The 16,018-nt window shown below is 43.4% G+C and overlaps 1 protein-coding gene and 1 long non-coding RNA gene across 3 annotated transcripts in view; both read left to right on the top strand.

Annotated features, from left to right (window-relative positions):
• LOC140720303 (uncharacterized) overlaps nt 1-16,018 on the top strand; it is a 1,203,583-nt gene that overhangs the window by 598,944 nt on the left and 588,621 nt on the right. The window lies entirely within an intron of this gene.
• Nucleotides 2,410-4,257, top strand: LOC140720337 (uncharacterized). The gene has a single exon (XM_073035199.1). The coding sequence runs from the start codon at nt 2,410-2,412 to the stop codon at nt 3,547-3,549; it is 1,140 nt and encodes a 379-aa protein (XP_072891300.1). The 3' UTR covers nt 3,550-4,257.

Here is a 16,018-nt window from a genome sequence, read left to right as displayed (position 1 = left end):
GAGGGTTCAGTCACTCAGCATTCAAGATGAGATAGTAAATTGGATGAGACACTGTCTTTGGGAGAAGCCAGAGTGTGGTGGCAGATGGTTGCCTCTCTGACTGGAACCTGTGTCTAGTGGTGTGCCACAGGGATCAGTGCTGGATCTGTTGTGGTTTGTCATCTGTATCAGTAATCTGGATGATAGTGTGGTTAACTGGAATAGCAGATTCATGACCACCAAGACTGGTGGTGTAGTGGACAGTGAGGAAGACTATCATGGCTTGCAGTGTAATCTGGACCCACTGGGAAAATGGTTTGAGAAATGGAAAATGGAATTTAATGCAGACCAGTGTGAGTTGTTGCACTTTGGTATGACCTACCAAGGGAGGTCTTTCACAGTGACTGGTCGGGCATGGAGGAGTGTTGTAGGAGAAAGGGACCTGGGAATACAAGTCCTTAATTCACTGAAAGTGGTATCACAGTTAGATAGTGATGGAAAAAAAAGATTTTAGCCCATTGGCTTTCATGAACCAAATACTGACAATAGATGGATATTATGTTGACTTGTAAAAGAGGCCTAATTTGGAGTATTGTGTGATGCTTTGGTCACCTACCTACAGGAAAGATTTAAAAGAGATTCAGAGATTTCAGAGAAAATTCACAATGATGTTGCCAAGTTTGGAGGACTTGGGTTATAAGGAAAGATTGAACAGGTCGGGACTTTATTCCTTGGAATGTAGCAGATTGAGGGGAGATTTGATTGTGATAGAGCGGCATAGATAGTGTAAATGCAAGCTGGCTTTCTCCACTGAGATAGATAGATAGATACTTTATTCATCCCCATGGGGAAATTCAACCTTTTTTCCAATGTCCCATACACTTGTTGTAGCAAAAACTAATTACATACAATACTTAACTCAGTAAAAATATGATATGCATCTAAATCACTATCTCAAAAAGCATTAATAATAGCTTTTAAAAAGTTCTTAAGTCCTGGCGGTTGAATTGTAAAGCCATTCCCCATGGGGATGAATAAAGTATCTATCTAATGGCATTGGGGAGTATTGACCTCTTCATCCTGTCTGAGGAGCATTGCATCGATAGTAACCTGTCGCTGAAACTGCTTCTCTGTCTCTGGATGGTGCTATGTAGAGGATGTTCAGGGTTTTCCATAATTGACCATAGACTACTCAGCGCCCTTCGTTCAGCTACCGATGTTAAACTCTCCAGTAATTTGCCCATGACAGAGCCCGCCTCTGTGGGTGGGACTTCAACCAGTGGCCAGGGGTTAAGGGTGAAAGGTGAAATCTTAAGGGGAACATGAGGGGAAACTTCTTCACACAGACGGTTATCCGGCTGTGGAATGAGCAGCCATCCCGAGTGGTACATGCGAGCTCGATTTCAACATTTAAGAGGCTCGTGTAGGTACCTGGATGGTAGGGGTGTGGGAGTGGCAGTTTAAATAGTTCAGCACAAGACTAGATGACCCAAAGGACCTGTTTCTGTGTTGTACTTTTCTACAAGAACCTGAAATATTACAAAAATTCACTCTAACCCTTTTTAACAGCTGTGCGGACCAACCATTCATTTCAGCAGGAATTTTTTTATATGGTGTTAAAACTGTAGCACTTTCAGTTAATAATACATAAAAGAAAATCCCAGATGCACATCCACAAAGACAATTTGCGTGAGACTGTTTCAGTTACTGTGGGGCCAGGCACCCATGCAGCTCAGCAGGAACAGGGAATAATACCAATGGAGAGAGTCAAACTGAGCTAAGGCACAGATTGGAGATGGCAGAAATGCCCCATTCTTATAGAGACAGGAAGAGCATCAGAGAATTGATGGTCATTCCAGATACCAGCACTCTGCCCAGTCAGGAGATGATTTCTCTGTCCAACTTTTGTTGAACCTCACTGTAACAGTGTGATACCAGATCAAAACTTGGCAACTAAAGTAATCTCATCTGAAATGTTGTCCTAAACCCATTGATGGATTTTGTAAATCTTTTCACAGGATAAAAATGAGAAGGGATTTGTCACCGGGAATCTCAAACACGGCACACCAGTTTTGCTGTCTCTGTCTAGATATTTAAGAAGTGGAGCAAGAGATTCAATCGACCATTCTTCCTGCTCAGACTGTGGAGAGGGATTCAATTGGTCATTTGACCAAATAGCAAGCCTGTAATTTTACACAGGAGAAAGGCTGTTCACCTGCTCAGACAGTGGGAATGGATTCACTCGGTTATCACGATTGAAGGTACATCAGCAAGTTCACACTGGGCAAGGCCATTCATCTGTTCTGTGTGTGAGAAGGGGTTCAGTCGGTCTTCCCACCTGTGGACACACCAGTCAGATCACACCACACCAGGCAGAGGCTGGTCATCTGCTGAATTTCTGGGAAAGGATTCACTCAGTCATCTGACCTAATGGCTCACCAGCGAGTTCACACTGGGGAGAGGCCATTCATCTGCTCAGACTGTGGGAAAGGATTCACTCGGTTATCCCACCTACAGAGACATCAGCGAGTTCACACTGGGGAGAAGCCGTTCATCTGCTCAGAATGTGGGAAGGGATTCACTCAGTCATCCCAACTACAGAGTCATCAGCGAGTTCACACTGGGGAGAAGCCATTCACCTGCTCAGTCTGTGGGAAGGGATTCACTGAGTCATCCCAACTACAGAGTCATCAGCGACTTCACACTGGGGAGAAGCCGTTCACCTGTTCAGAATGTGGGAAGAGATTTACTCAGTCATCCCAACTACAGAGTCATCAGCGAGTTCACACTGGGGAGAGGCCGTTCACCTGCTCAGTCTGTGGGGAGAGATTCACTCATTCATCCAGCCTACAGAGACACCAGCGAGCTCACACTGGGGAGAAGCCGTTCATCTGCTCAGAATGTGGGAAGAGATTCACTGAGTCATGCCAACTACTGAGTCATCAGCGAGTTCACACTGGGGAGAAGCCATTTACCTGTTCAGAATGTGGGAAGAGATTCACTGATCCATCCACCCTACAGAGACACCAGCGAGTTCACACTGGGGAGAAGCCATTCATCTGTTCAGAATGTGGGAAGAGATTTACTCAGTCATTCCACCTACAGAGACATCAGCGAGTTCACAATGGGGAGAAGCCATTCACCTGTTCAGAATGTGGGAAGAGATTTACTCAGTCATCCCACCTACAGAGTCATCAGCGAGTTCACACTGGAGAGAGGCCGTTCACCTGCTCAGAATGTGGGAAGAGATTCACTCGCTCTTTCACACTACAGAGTCATCAACAAATTCACACTGGGAAGAAGCTGTTCACCTGCTCAGAATGTGGGAAGAGATTCACTCAATCTTCCACCCTACTGAGACATGAGCGTGTTCACACCGGTGAGAAGCCGTTCAATTGCACAGAATGTGGGAAACGGTTCACTCTGTCATCCCACCTTCTGGAACACCAGCGAGTTCACACTGGAGAGAGGCCATTCATCTGCTCAGAATGTGGGAAGAAATTCACTCGCTCTTCCACACTACAGAGACATCAGCGAGTTCACACTGGAGAGGAGCCATTTACCTGCTGAGAATGCGGGAAAGGATTCACTCAGTCATCCCAACTACTGGCACACCAGTCAGCTGTTATGAATCCCTAGGTTTTGTTTGCTGTGGACTGTCATTTTAAGAGAGAGAGATTAAGAAGGTGAATCAGTCAGACTTGTAGCTTGTTTACATCACTCCCAGCTTGTTTAGTTTTGACTGAGGACACAGACAGTCAGAGTCAGACGGAGATGAATGAGGAAAAATGGAAGGATCGAAACAAGGGAAATAGGTGCCAAGGGTCACTGTTTGGAATTTTCCTATGCCCACAAGTGTGGGTTAATTATCGATTCAGCGTACATCGAATGTGTGGTTGTCACCTCGTTTAATCGATAGGAGTGGATCTGATTTGGGGTATCCTATGAAGACCACTGATGTGTTAACCCTTGCCTGGGTGTGGTGTGGTAATTCATTTGAAGATGATATGCCTTGTGACAAGTCACTTTGGGTGATAATTAGTATGTGGATTTGGAAGGATGACAGATAAAATCTAAGTGACTGTTCTCTTGTTTTACCACCATGGAACCTGTGGAATTCGACATAATTGCCTTCCCTTGACATTTACCCTGGATTACAAATATCTCTCTCATCACCTGTTCTGTGGTTGAACTGAACTTTCATAATTTACCATGTCAAGACTCCAGACCTTGTTTCCTCCAAGCTCAATAGTTTTGGATTTATATTTACACACGTATATACACATAACACTGTTAACTTTTGTTTATCTTGCTTAAGTTACTATATTATAAGTAGATTCTAATAAAGATAGTTTTAACATCAAAACCAGACTCCAGGTGTAGTCTCCATGAGGAAATCTGCAGATGCTTGAAATTCAATCACACACAAAATGCTGGTGGAACACAGCAGGCCAGGCAGCATCTATAAGGAGAAACCCTGTCAACGTTTCAGGCCGAGACCCTTCGTCAGGCAGTCTCAGGCAGTCCTGACGAAGGGTCTCGGCCTGAAACGTCGACAGTGCTTCTCCTTATAGATGCTGCCTGGCCTGCTGTGTTCCACCAGCATTTTGTGTGTGTTGTTCCAGGTGTAGTCTATTGGTGCTGATTCGTTTCTGAAGTTTTACGATTCATAACAAAATTGGGGCCTGCATTCGGGATATGAACAGCTATGGGGGCGTAGTCATTAATTATTGATTTCATTGGGGAAGTCCCTTTTGATTGATTTGTGTGTGGAAAATCAGCAGCAGATGCTGATTATTGTTTGGAAGCGGCAACCTCTGAGGCATTAGAGAATTCCAGATGGATTGAGTTGTTGAGTCTTGCTAGAAGGTTAAAACTTTCTATGTTGAAATTGGCAATGAGGAGGGCACAGTTGCAGAGGATAACAGCTGAACATTATATATCTGAGAGTGTGTTTAAAGTGGAGGAGTTGGAAGTGTTTCCTGAAAGTAAACCTAGTGAGCTTGAGCTCCAGTATGAGTGAGAAAAATTAAAGATGGAGGCTGCGGAAAGGCAGAGGCAGTTTGAGGCCATAGAGGCAGAAAATCAGAGAGGAGGCAGAAAAACAGAGGCTATTCGAGCTGGAAAAGATAGAGTGGTTGCAGCAAAGGGGTCTAGCGTTAGACTCTGGTGATAAGTTTGAGGCCAGTCAGGATATTAAATTGGTACCTCCATTTGATGAGACAGAGGTTGATAAATACTTCCAGCATTTTGAGAAGGTTGCTAAGAATTTAAAGTGGCCAAAAGAGGGTTGGCCTATTCTCTTACAAAGTGTAATTAAGGGGGAGGCTTAGCAAGCCTATTCTGTTTTGTCAGTTGATTAAGCAGATGATTATGTCCTAGTGAAACAGGCTGTGCTCAAAGCTTATGAGTTGGTCCCAGAATCATACAGGCAAAAGTTCAGAAGTTTGAGGAAATCTGTGAACCGGACATATGTAATTTGCTTATGAGAGATCTGTGTGTTTTGATCGCTGGTGCACATATATGATGATTTTAATAGCTTGGAAGAGTTAGTTTTAATTGAAGAATTCAAAAGGTGTGCTCCTGATGACATAAAGACGTATTTAGATGAAAAGGATGCTGCCACTTTGCAGGAGTCTGCTAGATTAGCAGATGAGTTTGCTTTAACTCACAAGGTTAAGTTTACCCAGAATAAGAGCTTCCAAAAGAGTGCCAGGGATCACCAGGGTAAACTAGAAATTACAGCTGGGACTAGTGACAAGAGTAAGGATGAAGGGAAGCAGTTGAAGGAGAAATTTTCTGGTCATACTTGTTACTATTGTAAGAAAGCTGGTCATATGATGGCTAATTGTTCTGTCCTGAATAAGAAAAAGGAAAAGGAGGCAGTCCCGAATGCCTGTGTTCAGCATGTTGAAGCACCAGTAAACCCACAGGGTTCTGAACATTCTGTTGAGGCTCAGTTATGGACTGAGAGTTCTGACCGAATTAAGAAGGCTTTTGATCATTTTATGTCAAATGGGTTTGTATTAGTAAAGGAAGGGTCAACCCCAGTACCAGTGAAAATTCTTCGAGTTACTGGGGCTTCTCAGTCACTTATATTAGACAGCGTTCTAAAGCTTGGTGATGAGACTAACACTGGTGAGGTAAATCTTATTAAAGTCATTGGGGATGGCATGGTTTCTGTGCCGTTGTACAAGGTAACTTTACTGTCAGGGTTGGTTTTGGGACCTGTTAAAATTGGATTATACTCCAGTTTACCATTGGAAGATGTTAGTTTGCTGTTAGGGAATGACCTGGCAGATGGTGAAGTTGTTCTTACAGTGCTGTTGACAACTAAGCCAACCACGGACGACCCACAGATGGATTTTAACATTTATCCTTCCTGCCCAGTAACTCGAAGTATGGCTAAAAAGTCTGCCGACGCAGACGGTTCTGTGCAGCATGACTCTGATACCCCTGATAGCCAAAATTGGGATTCAGGTTATGATGACTTGTCAGGGACTTTTCTGCCTTCATTGTTTCAACAGGATTCAGGTCATAAGTCTGATGAGAAAGATTTATCCCTGTGTAGGAAGGAGTTTATAGCAGAACAGAACCAAGACGCTGACATTGAAGCTTTAAAGGAAACAACTCTCTGAAATGATGAGATTAAGAAAGTGCCAGTAGGGTATTATCTCAAGGATGGAGTGATAATGAGGAAGTGGAAGTCACCTGCTATACCAGCGAGTGAGAAATGGGAAATTTTTCACCAAGTTGTAGTTCCTAAAGTTATAGGGCTGAAATTTTAACTTTGGCCCACAGTATGCCATTAGGTCGACATTTTGGAGTGAATAAAACTGTAAACAGGATTATGAAATAATTCTACTGGCCTAATTTGAGGAAAGATTTTGTGACCTTTTGCAGAACCTGTCACACTTGTCAAGTTGAGGGTAAACCGAATCAGGTCACGCCAGTAGCCCCACTCTGGCCTATACCTGCATTCGGTGAACCCTTTTTAACATTTATAGTGGATTGTGCTGGCCCATTGCCAAAGACTAAAGCTGGTCATCAGTATCTGCTAACTATTGTGTGTACTGCATCCAGATTCCTAGAGGCAATACCTCTCAGAAATGTTAAAGCTAAAACTGTGGCGAAGGCTTTTACCAAGTTCTTTACTTTATCTGGTTTGCCTAAAGAAATCCAGTCTGATCAAGGAAGTAATGTTACATCTGGATTATTCCAGCAGGTAGTTTATGAACTGGGAGCGAAACAAATTACATCGTCTGTGTACCATCCGGAATCACAAGGGGCTTTAGGAAGATATAATTTTGCTCTCAAAACAATGACTCAGACATGCTGTGTTGAAAATGGAAAAGACTGGGATGAAGGAATAAATTTGCTTTTGTTTGGAGTAAGAGAGTCGGTACAGAAATCACTGGTCTTTAGTCAATTTGAACTTGTATTTGGTCATAGAGTGAGGGGACCTTTGACCTTGTTAAAGGATCAGTGGATTGATGGGGATGTACTTGTTAACTTGTTAGACTTTGTTTAGAAGTTCAAGAATAAACTACACCAAGTCTACAGACTTGTCTAGTGAGACAAAACTTAAAGATTTCTCAAAACAAAATGAAGTGTTGGTTTGATAAGTGGGCTTGAGAAAGAAAATACCAGGTGCGAGATAAGGTGCTTGCCTTATCTCCAATATTGATGAATCCACTTCAGGCGAAGTTCAATAGACCGCATGAAATAGTCTCTCAAATTAATGATCTGAATAATGTTATTAAAACACCCGACCAACGTAAACTAACACAGGTGGTACACATAAATATAATAAAGCCTTATTTTGACAAGCAGGCACCATCTGTGAGTGTTGTTGTCAAAACATATGAATCTGGCAACCCTGAGAATGAAATAATTGACTCGTCTGAGAATTTTCACAAACCAGATGTGGTCCCAGTTAGGCTAATGAATTCGGTTGTTCCAGAAAACATTGTTAACAAAGTTGGCTCATCTGCAGCCAAAGCAACAACAACAGCTGAAGGAATTAATTCTGAAGTTTAAAGATTTATTTTCCGATGTTCCCAAGCAAACCACGGTTGCAGTACATGATGTAGATATTGGTCAAGCCAAACCGATTAAACAACACCCATATTGCATGAACGTCGAAAAGTGTAAATTGGCTGAGCAAGGAATGGAATAGATGCTGAAAATGGTATAATTAGTCCTGCAGCATCAGTTTGGAGCTCACCCTGCGTTATTGTGCCCAAACCTGATGGTAGAGTTAGATTTTGCACTGATTATGGGATTCTGGTGCAGTGAAGCATCCCCACAGCTTGATGCAGCCACCACCATGCTTCACAGTTGGGATGGTGTGTTTTTGATGATGTACTGTGTTTGGCTTTTGCCAAACATACAGGAGCATTTAGTTTGATGGCCAAAAAGCTCAATTTTGGTTTTATCAGACCACAGAACCTTCTTCCAACTGACATCTGAGTCTCCTGCATGCCTTCTAGCAACCTCCAGTTGAAATTTCTATTTTTTTCCCCCTAACAGTGGTTTTCTCTTTGCCATTTTCCCATAAAGCTGCAACTGGTGAAGTACCTGGGCAACAGTTGTTATATGCTCAGTCTCTCCCATCTCAACCACCAAAGCTTGTAGCTTCTACAGAGTTGTCATAGGTCTCTTGGTGGCCTCCCTCACTAGTCCCCTTCTTGCATAATCACTCAGCCTGCTCCAAGCAGATTTGCTGCTCTGCCATATTCTTTTCATTTCTTGATGATTGACTTAACTGTACTCCAAGGGATATTCAGTGACTTGAAAATTTTCTTGTATCCATCTCCTGACTTGTGCTCTTCAATAACCTTTTCACTGAGTTGCTCAGAGTGTTCTATTGTCTTCATGGTGTAGCTTTTGCCAGGATACTGACTTACCAGCAGATGAACCTTCTAATGACAGGTGCATTTTTACTAAAATTAATTGAACCACCTCAACTGCACACAGCTGATCTCAATTTAACTAATTGTTTGACTTCGAAAACCAACTGGCTGCACCAGTGCTGATTTGGTGTGTCATGTTAAAAGGAGTGAATACTTAAGCAATTAATTAATTTGTTTTTTATATTTGTAATTAATTTAGAGAATGAATGATTCTGTAATTCGAGGGTTGGAACACACAGATGCCTATATTGATGACTTAGTCACAGGGAGTGACACTTGGGAAGAGCATATCTCTGCAGTAGAGAAGCTGTTTGACAGGCTTTCTCAGGACAACCTTACAGTTATCTAAGAGTGAATTTGGCCATGCCACTGTGACCTGTCTTGGCTATGTTGTTGGTCAACGCAAGTTGGCTCCTGTTCGGGCAAAAGTCCAGGCAATTTCTCAAGTTTCTATTCTGACTGCTAAGAAGGCTCTTAGAAGGTTTCTGGGAATGGATGGATGTTACCGTAAGTTGTGTAAGAACTTTGCTGCTATCGCTCTTCCTCTGACCAATCTCCTGAAGAAGGGTGAAAAGTTTGTCTGGGCCGAGCCTTGTCAGGATGCATTTGATCGATTGAAATTTATTATTTGAGATTAGGCCAATCAATGTAGTGTTGTCAGCAAATTTCATTAGCAGATTGGAGCTGTGGGTGGCAACACAAGTCATGGGTGCACAGAGAGTAAAGGAGGGGGCCAAAGAGACAACCCTGTGGGTTATGTGTCCTGAGGGTCAGAGAGACAGAGGAGATGGATCCCACTCTTACCACCTGCCGGTGATCTGACAGGAAGTCCAGGATCCAGCTACACAAGACAGGGTGAAGTCCGAGGTCTCTGAGCTCCTTGTCGATACTTCACGCCTTCGTATGTCTACTGCTCTGCCCATGACTGCAAGGAACTGCAGAGAACTATGGAGAACAGAGAACATCAGAGAAACATGCCTCCCCTCATGGACTCTTCCTACACTTCCCCTCCCTCGGAAAAGCAGGGCATGTACATAAAGATCCTCACAACCTGGACATTCTTGCTGCAAACCCGCTCCCACATTGGCGGAGAGATACAAAAGCCATAAAGTGCGTAACACCAGGCTGAAGGACGGCTTCCTGTCTGCAGTTATAAGCCAAATGAATCATAAAATGGACTCGACCTCACAATGTAACTCGACGTGACCCTGCACCATATGTCTATCTGCACTGCACTTTCTCTGCAGCCATAATGCTTTGTTACAGTGATTATTTTGTTGTATATCAGCTCAATGTACTGTTGTAATGTATCGATCTGTGTGGATAGTACGTCAGGCAAGATTTTCACTGTAGCTCAGTACATGATGATAATAAACAAATTTCCCATTTTAATTGTGTGGAAATATTAGACAGACTGAGCTTCGGCTCTGGAACCACAGAAGGAAACTGAACTGTTGTCATTTCTGAGGAATGCAAATAAAATAGAAAAGGCTTCAATCTCACATTACGATCTGCGGTAACTGGGATTAGGTGACCGGTGGTGGGTCTCCCATATCAATACCAGAATCAAGTTTAATAGCACAGGCATATGACATGAAATTCGTTCAGCAGTGGAACCTATTTTTTAACCATAAATTTTAACAATTGTGATTTAATATAAGAATATAAATATCACATTGTTAAATCATATAAATAGTACAAAATGAAAAAAAAGATGTAATAAACTATTTTAATTGTGCCGACTGTTTGACTGACTGGGTTGTTGCTTTGGAAGTAGTGGAGTGAAGCTTAACTGAATTGTACACATTTATGAGAAGCTCAGATAATTATAAAAAGCTAAATTCTCACATAAGTGGATCAGACACCCAGAAACATCGGCAGCACTTCAGCAGGTGAAAACAGTGGAATGAAACATGCTGAAAATATTGCCGAAAAAAAAACATATTGTCCACCGACAACGAGAGGAAGTGACCGATCCGGATCTCACTGACTTGTCTGAACGGGGAAAGATGAAGCTACACGTACACGTAGAGCAATGACCCGCAGATGCTGCAAATCTGCGGAAAACGTGAACAGGAAACGGGATCACATGGCCGCTTTGGTCTCTCACCCCCAGACAGATGTCCATTTACCCACTAGTCTGTGGAAAGAAGCAAACGCCGCTCACATCTCCTCTCACCTTAAATGTATTAGACATTTCAAATCCCAGGAAAAATATATCGCCTGTCCACTCTATCTATTCCTCTCGTAATCTTATAAACTTCCATCCAGTCTCACCCCAGCCTGCGCCGCTCTGGAGAAAACAACACAAGTTTGTCCAGCCTCTCGTTATAGCTCATGCCCTCTAATCCAGGCAGTGTCCCGGTAAACCTCTTCTGCGCCCTGTCCAAAGTCCCGACATCCTTCCGAGAATGGGGGCGACCAGCACTGTGTGAAACACTCCAGATGTGGTCTAAATAGTTTTATAAAACTGTGTTACGAACTATAGCGTTTTAGAAACGAACCAGCAGCAATAGAGTTCACACTGGAGTCTGGTTTTGATGTTAAAACCACTGCCTTTATTAGCATCTACTTATAATATAGTAACTTAACGAAATAAAGGAAAGTTACCAGTGTTATGTGTATATATGTGTAAATATGATTCCCAGATTATCGAGCCTAAGGGAACAAAGCTCAGAGTCTTGAGATGGTAAAGTAGGAAAGTTCAGTAATACACGGAATAAATGATGGGAGAGAGATATTTGTAATCCAGGGTGAAATAGATAGATAGATAGATAGATAGATACTTTATTCATCCCCATGGGGAAATTCAACATTTTTTCCAATGTCCCATACACTTATTGTAGCAAAACTAATTACATACAATCCTTAACCCAATATAAATATGATATGCATCTAAAATCACCCTCTCAAAAAGCATTAATAAATAGCTTTTAAAAAGTTCTTAAATAGTTTACTAAAATGCATTGAATGGTAACTTAAGCTCAGTTCTAACCCCGGCATTTTAACATATCTTACCGCTGGCGGTTGAATTGTAAAGCCGAATGGCATTGGGGAGTATTGACCTCTTCATCCTGTCTGAGGAGCATTGCATCGATAGTAACCTGCCGCTGAAGCTGCTTCTCTGTCTCTGGATGGTGCTATGCAGAGGATGTTCAGGGTTTTCCATGATTGACCTTAGCCTACTCAGCGCCCTTCGCTCTGCTACCGATGTCATACTCTCCAGTTCTGTGCCCACGACAGAGCCCGCCTTCCTTACCAGCTTATTAAGACGTGAGGCGTCCCTCTTCTTAATGCTGCCTCCCCAACACGCCACCACAAAGAAGAGGGCGCTCTCCACAACTGACCTATAGAACATCTTCAGCATCTCACTACAAACATTGAATGACGCCAACCTTCTAAGGAAGTACAGTCGACTCTGTGCCTTCCTGCACAAGGCATCTGTGTTGGCAGTCCAGTCTAGCTTCTCGTCTAACTGTACTCCCAGATACTTGTAGGTCTTAACCTGCTCCACACATTCTCCATTAATGATCACTGGCTCCATATGAGGCCTAGATCTCCTAAAGTCCACCACCATCTCCTTGGTCTTGGTGATATTGAGACGCAGGTTGTTTGAGTTGCACCATATCACAAAGTCCTGTATCAGTTTCCTATACTCTTCCTCCTGTCCATTCCTGACACACCCCACTATGGCCGTGTCATCAGCGAACTTCTGCACATGGCAGGACTCCGAGTTATATTGGAAGTCTGATGTGTACGGCGTGAACAGGACCGGAGAGATCACGGTCCCCTGCGGCGCTCCTGTGCTGCTGACCACCGTGTCAGACCTACAGTCTCCCAACCGCACATACTGAGGTCTATCTGTCAAGTAGTCCACTATCCAATCCACCATGTGAGAGTCTACTCCCACCTCCGTTAGTTTGTGCCTTAAGATCTTGGGCTGGATGGTGTTAAAGGCACTAGAGAAGTCCAGGAATGTAATCCTCACAGCACCACTGACCCCATCCAGGTGAGAGAGGGATTTATGCAGCAAATACGTGATAGCATCCTCCACTCCCACCTTCTCCTTATACGCAAACTAAAGCGGATCCCGGGCGTGCCTGGTTTGTGGCCTCAGATTCTGTATTATCAGCCGCTCCATGGTCTTCATCACGTGCGACGTCAAGGCAACAGGTCTGAAGTCATTCAACTCCTTTGGTTGTGGTTTCTTCGGTACCGGGACAATACAGGATGTTTTCCACTGTCTGGGTACTCTTCTCTGCTCCAGGCTCATGTTGAAGATGCGCTGTAGGGGTTCTCCCAGCTCAGTCGCACAGGCCCTCAGTAATCGTGGGGATACTCCATCCGGTCCAGCCGCCTTGCTGGTACAGATCTTCCTCAGTTGACCTTCCACCTGTGCATCCGTAATCCCGGGCGTGGGCAAGGTCTCCTGTGAGTGGCTATTTTCCTGTGAGGGAAGTAAGAGGAAGGACGAGTTGAAAGACAAGCCTGGTGTGGAGTTCTGCGGTGAGGATGAGATTGTGCTGTCGAACCTATTGAAGAAGTTATTCAGCTGGTTTGCTTTCTCCACATCTCCACTTATGTTTGCCCCCCGCTTTGCACCGCATCCGGTGATGATCTTCATCCCATCCCACACCTCCTTCATGCTTTTGTTCTGCAGCTTTTGTTCTAGCTTCCTCCTATCCTGCTCCTTTGCCCCCCTGATCTGTACTCTGAGTTCCTTCTGAACTCTTTTAAGCTCCAACCGATCACCATCTTTAAATCTTCTTCTGATTTAAGAGGCCTTTGATGTGACTAGTGATCCAGGGCTTATTATTGGGATAGCAGCGAACAGTTCTCGGGTTTAAACTGCGCGGAATCGATACTTTTAACTCAGCACGATCAGAGTGTCCGAGGTGCCTATAAAAGATAGTTCCATTCTCCTGTGTTTGGGGCATATCGCTCGAGGCCTTCCTTACCCATGCCCAGGAATTCTGGTAACCATGGCAGCCAAGGAAATTAGAACTGGAATATGAAAACAAACGTGTGAATCATAAGCAGGGGTTGCAAGTGATCGGAAAGAAACTCATAGCAATAAAACACAAATGGTTGAAGAGCTGACCGCAAAGTTAAGGCGATGAACTGCTAATCCGTTGTGTTTTGCACGCGTGGGTTCGAATCCAATCCTAGTCGAGGCAGGTTTATCTGGGGGATGAAATATTGAAGTTATCACTTATTAGAATTCCGAGCCTTCACCTTTTGTCACATAGAGTGTTTGGCTGGGAATCATGAAAATCAACGTTTTTCTATTAACGTTTGTTAATCATTTGGCCATAATACCAGACGATATAGATGCAGAATTCAGCCATTCCGTCCGTTCCATCATGGCTGATATATTTTCTCTCAATGCCATTCTCCTGCCTTCTCGCCGTCACCTCTGACACGCCCCATAATCAAATACTTGTCTATCTCCGTTTAAGAATAGGATTCGAGAGGTAATGTTACAGCTTTATAAGACCCTGGTCTGATCCCACTTGGAGTACTGTACGCAGTTCTGGTCACCTCACTACACGAAGGATGCTGAAACTATAGAAAGTGTGCAGAGGAGATTTACAAGGATGTTGCCTGAATGGGAGTGTATGCCTTATGAGAATAGGTTGAGTGAACTCGGCAATTTCTCCTTGGAGCGATGGAGCATGACAGGTGACCTGATAGAGGTGTATAAGAGGATGAGAGGCATTGATCATGTGGATAGTCAGAGGCTCTTTTCCAGGGCTGAAATGGCTAGCACGACAGGGCACAGTTTCCAGGTGCTTGGGAGTAGGTACAGAGGAGATGTCAGGTTCAGGGTTTTTTTTTTTTGCAGAGAGTGGTGAGTACGTGGAATGGGTTGCCGGCGACGATGGTGGAGGTGGATATAAAAGGGTATTTTAACAGCCTCCTGGACAGGTACATGAAGCTTAGAAAAATAGAAGGCTATATATAGCCACAGGTAATTTCTAAATTATACACATGTTCGGCTCAGGTGTGTGGTGTGATGGGCCTGTATTATGCTGTAGGGCCTGTATTATGCTGTAGGATTTATAAGTTTATAAAATATTACCAACTGAGTTGACTCCACAGATATCCCCGCAATGAAATCCACATATCGATAGCCTTCTGGTGACTCAACTTCCTCCTCATCCCTGTCCTAAAGGGCGTCCTAATATTCTGAGGTTGTGCTCTGTTGACTCTAAACTCACCCACAATTGGAATCATCCTTTCCATGTCCAGTCTACCTGGGCCTTTCAGTATTTGATAGTTTTCAAAGAAAACCCTGACTCCTTTTTCTAATCTCCAACGAGTACAGGGGCAGAGTCATAAAACGATCCTCATACATTAAAGCTTTCTTTCCGGGACCATTCTCGTCACCGTCCTCTGGACCCTTTCCAATGCCAGGGCATCAGTTCTTAAATAAGGGATACAGACTGTTCAGCTTGTTCCAGGCGCGGTCTGACCAATGCATCATACACACTCAACATTACAGCCTCACTCTTGTACTCTGGTTCTCTCCAAATGAACGTTGGCATTGCAATTGTCGTCCTTACTACCAACTCAGCCTGTATTTACCCTTTTGGCAATCCTGCCAGGATCTCCCAATTGTCTTTGCATCTTCGATATTTGAATTTATTTCCCATTTAGAATCTTGTTTACGCCTTCAACAAAGTGTACATTCGGACCTCCTTATCCGCAGATTCCGCATGCGCGGATTCAACCAACCGTGGATCGAGAAAACCCAGAAGATCTCTCTCCAGCACTCGTTGTTTGAGCATGTACAGACTATTTTTCTTGTCATTATTCCCTAAGCAATGTAGTATACCAACTATTTACATTGTATTAGGTATGAAAAGTAATCTAGAGATGATTTAAAAGTACAGGCAGTTCCTGGGTTATGAGGGAGTTCCGTTCTTGAGTCCGTTTTTAAAACGGATTTGAAGTCGGAACAGGTATATCGGTTTATTTAGCGTCAGTTAGTCAAAAGTTTGTCTTAGTATATAGTATATATTTTACCTTTCTATGCATAAAGAACACTTAAGAAATGTTCTATTTTAAACTCATCAGTCCGTAGGACTTGATTCCAAAATGCATCAGGCTTGTTTAGATGT

The sequence above is a fragment of the Hemitrygon akajei genome, unplaced genomic scaffold (genome assembly GCF_048418815.1).
Source record: "Hemitrygon akajei unplaced genomic scaffold, sHemAka1.3 Scf000041, whole genome shotgun sequence".
Classification (NCBI taxonomy): Eukaryota; Metazoa; Chordata; class Chondrichthyes; order Myliobatiformes; family Dasyatidae; genus Hemitrygon; species Hemitrygon akajei.
Note: the sequence above shows the minus strand (reverse complement) of the source record. Positions and strands in the feature narration are given on the sequence as shown.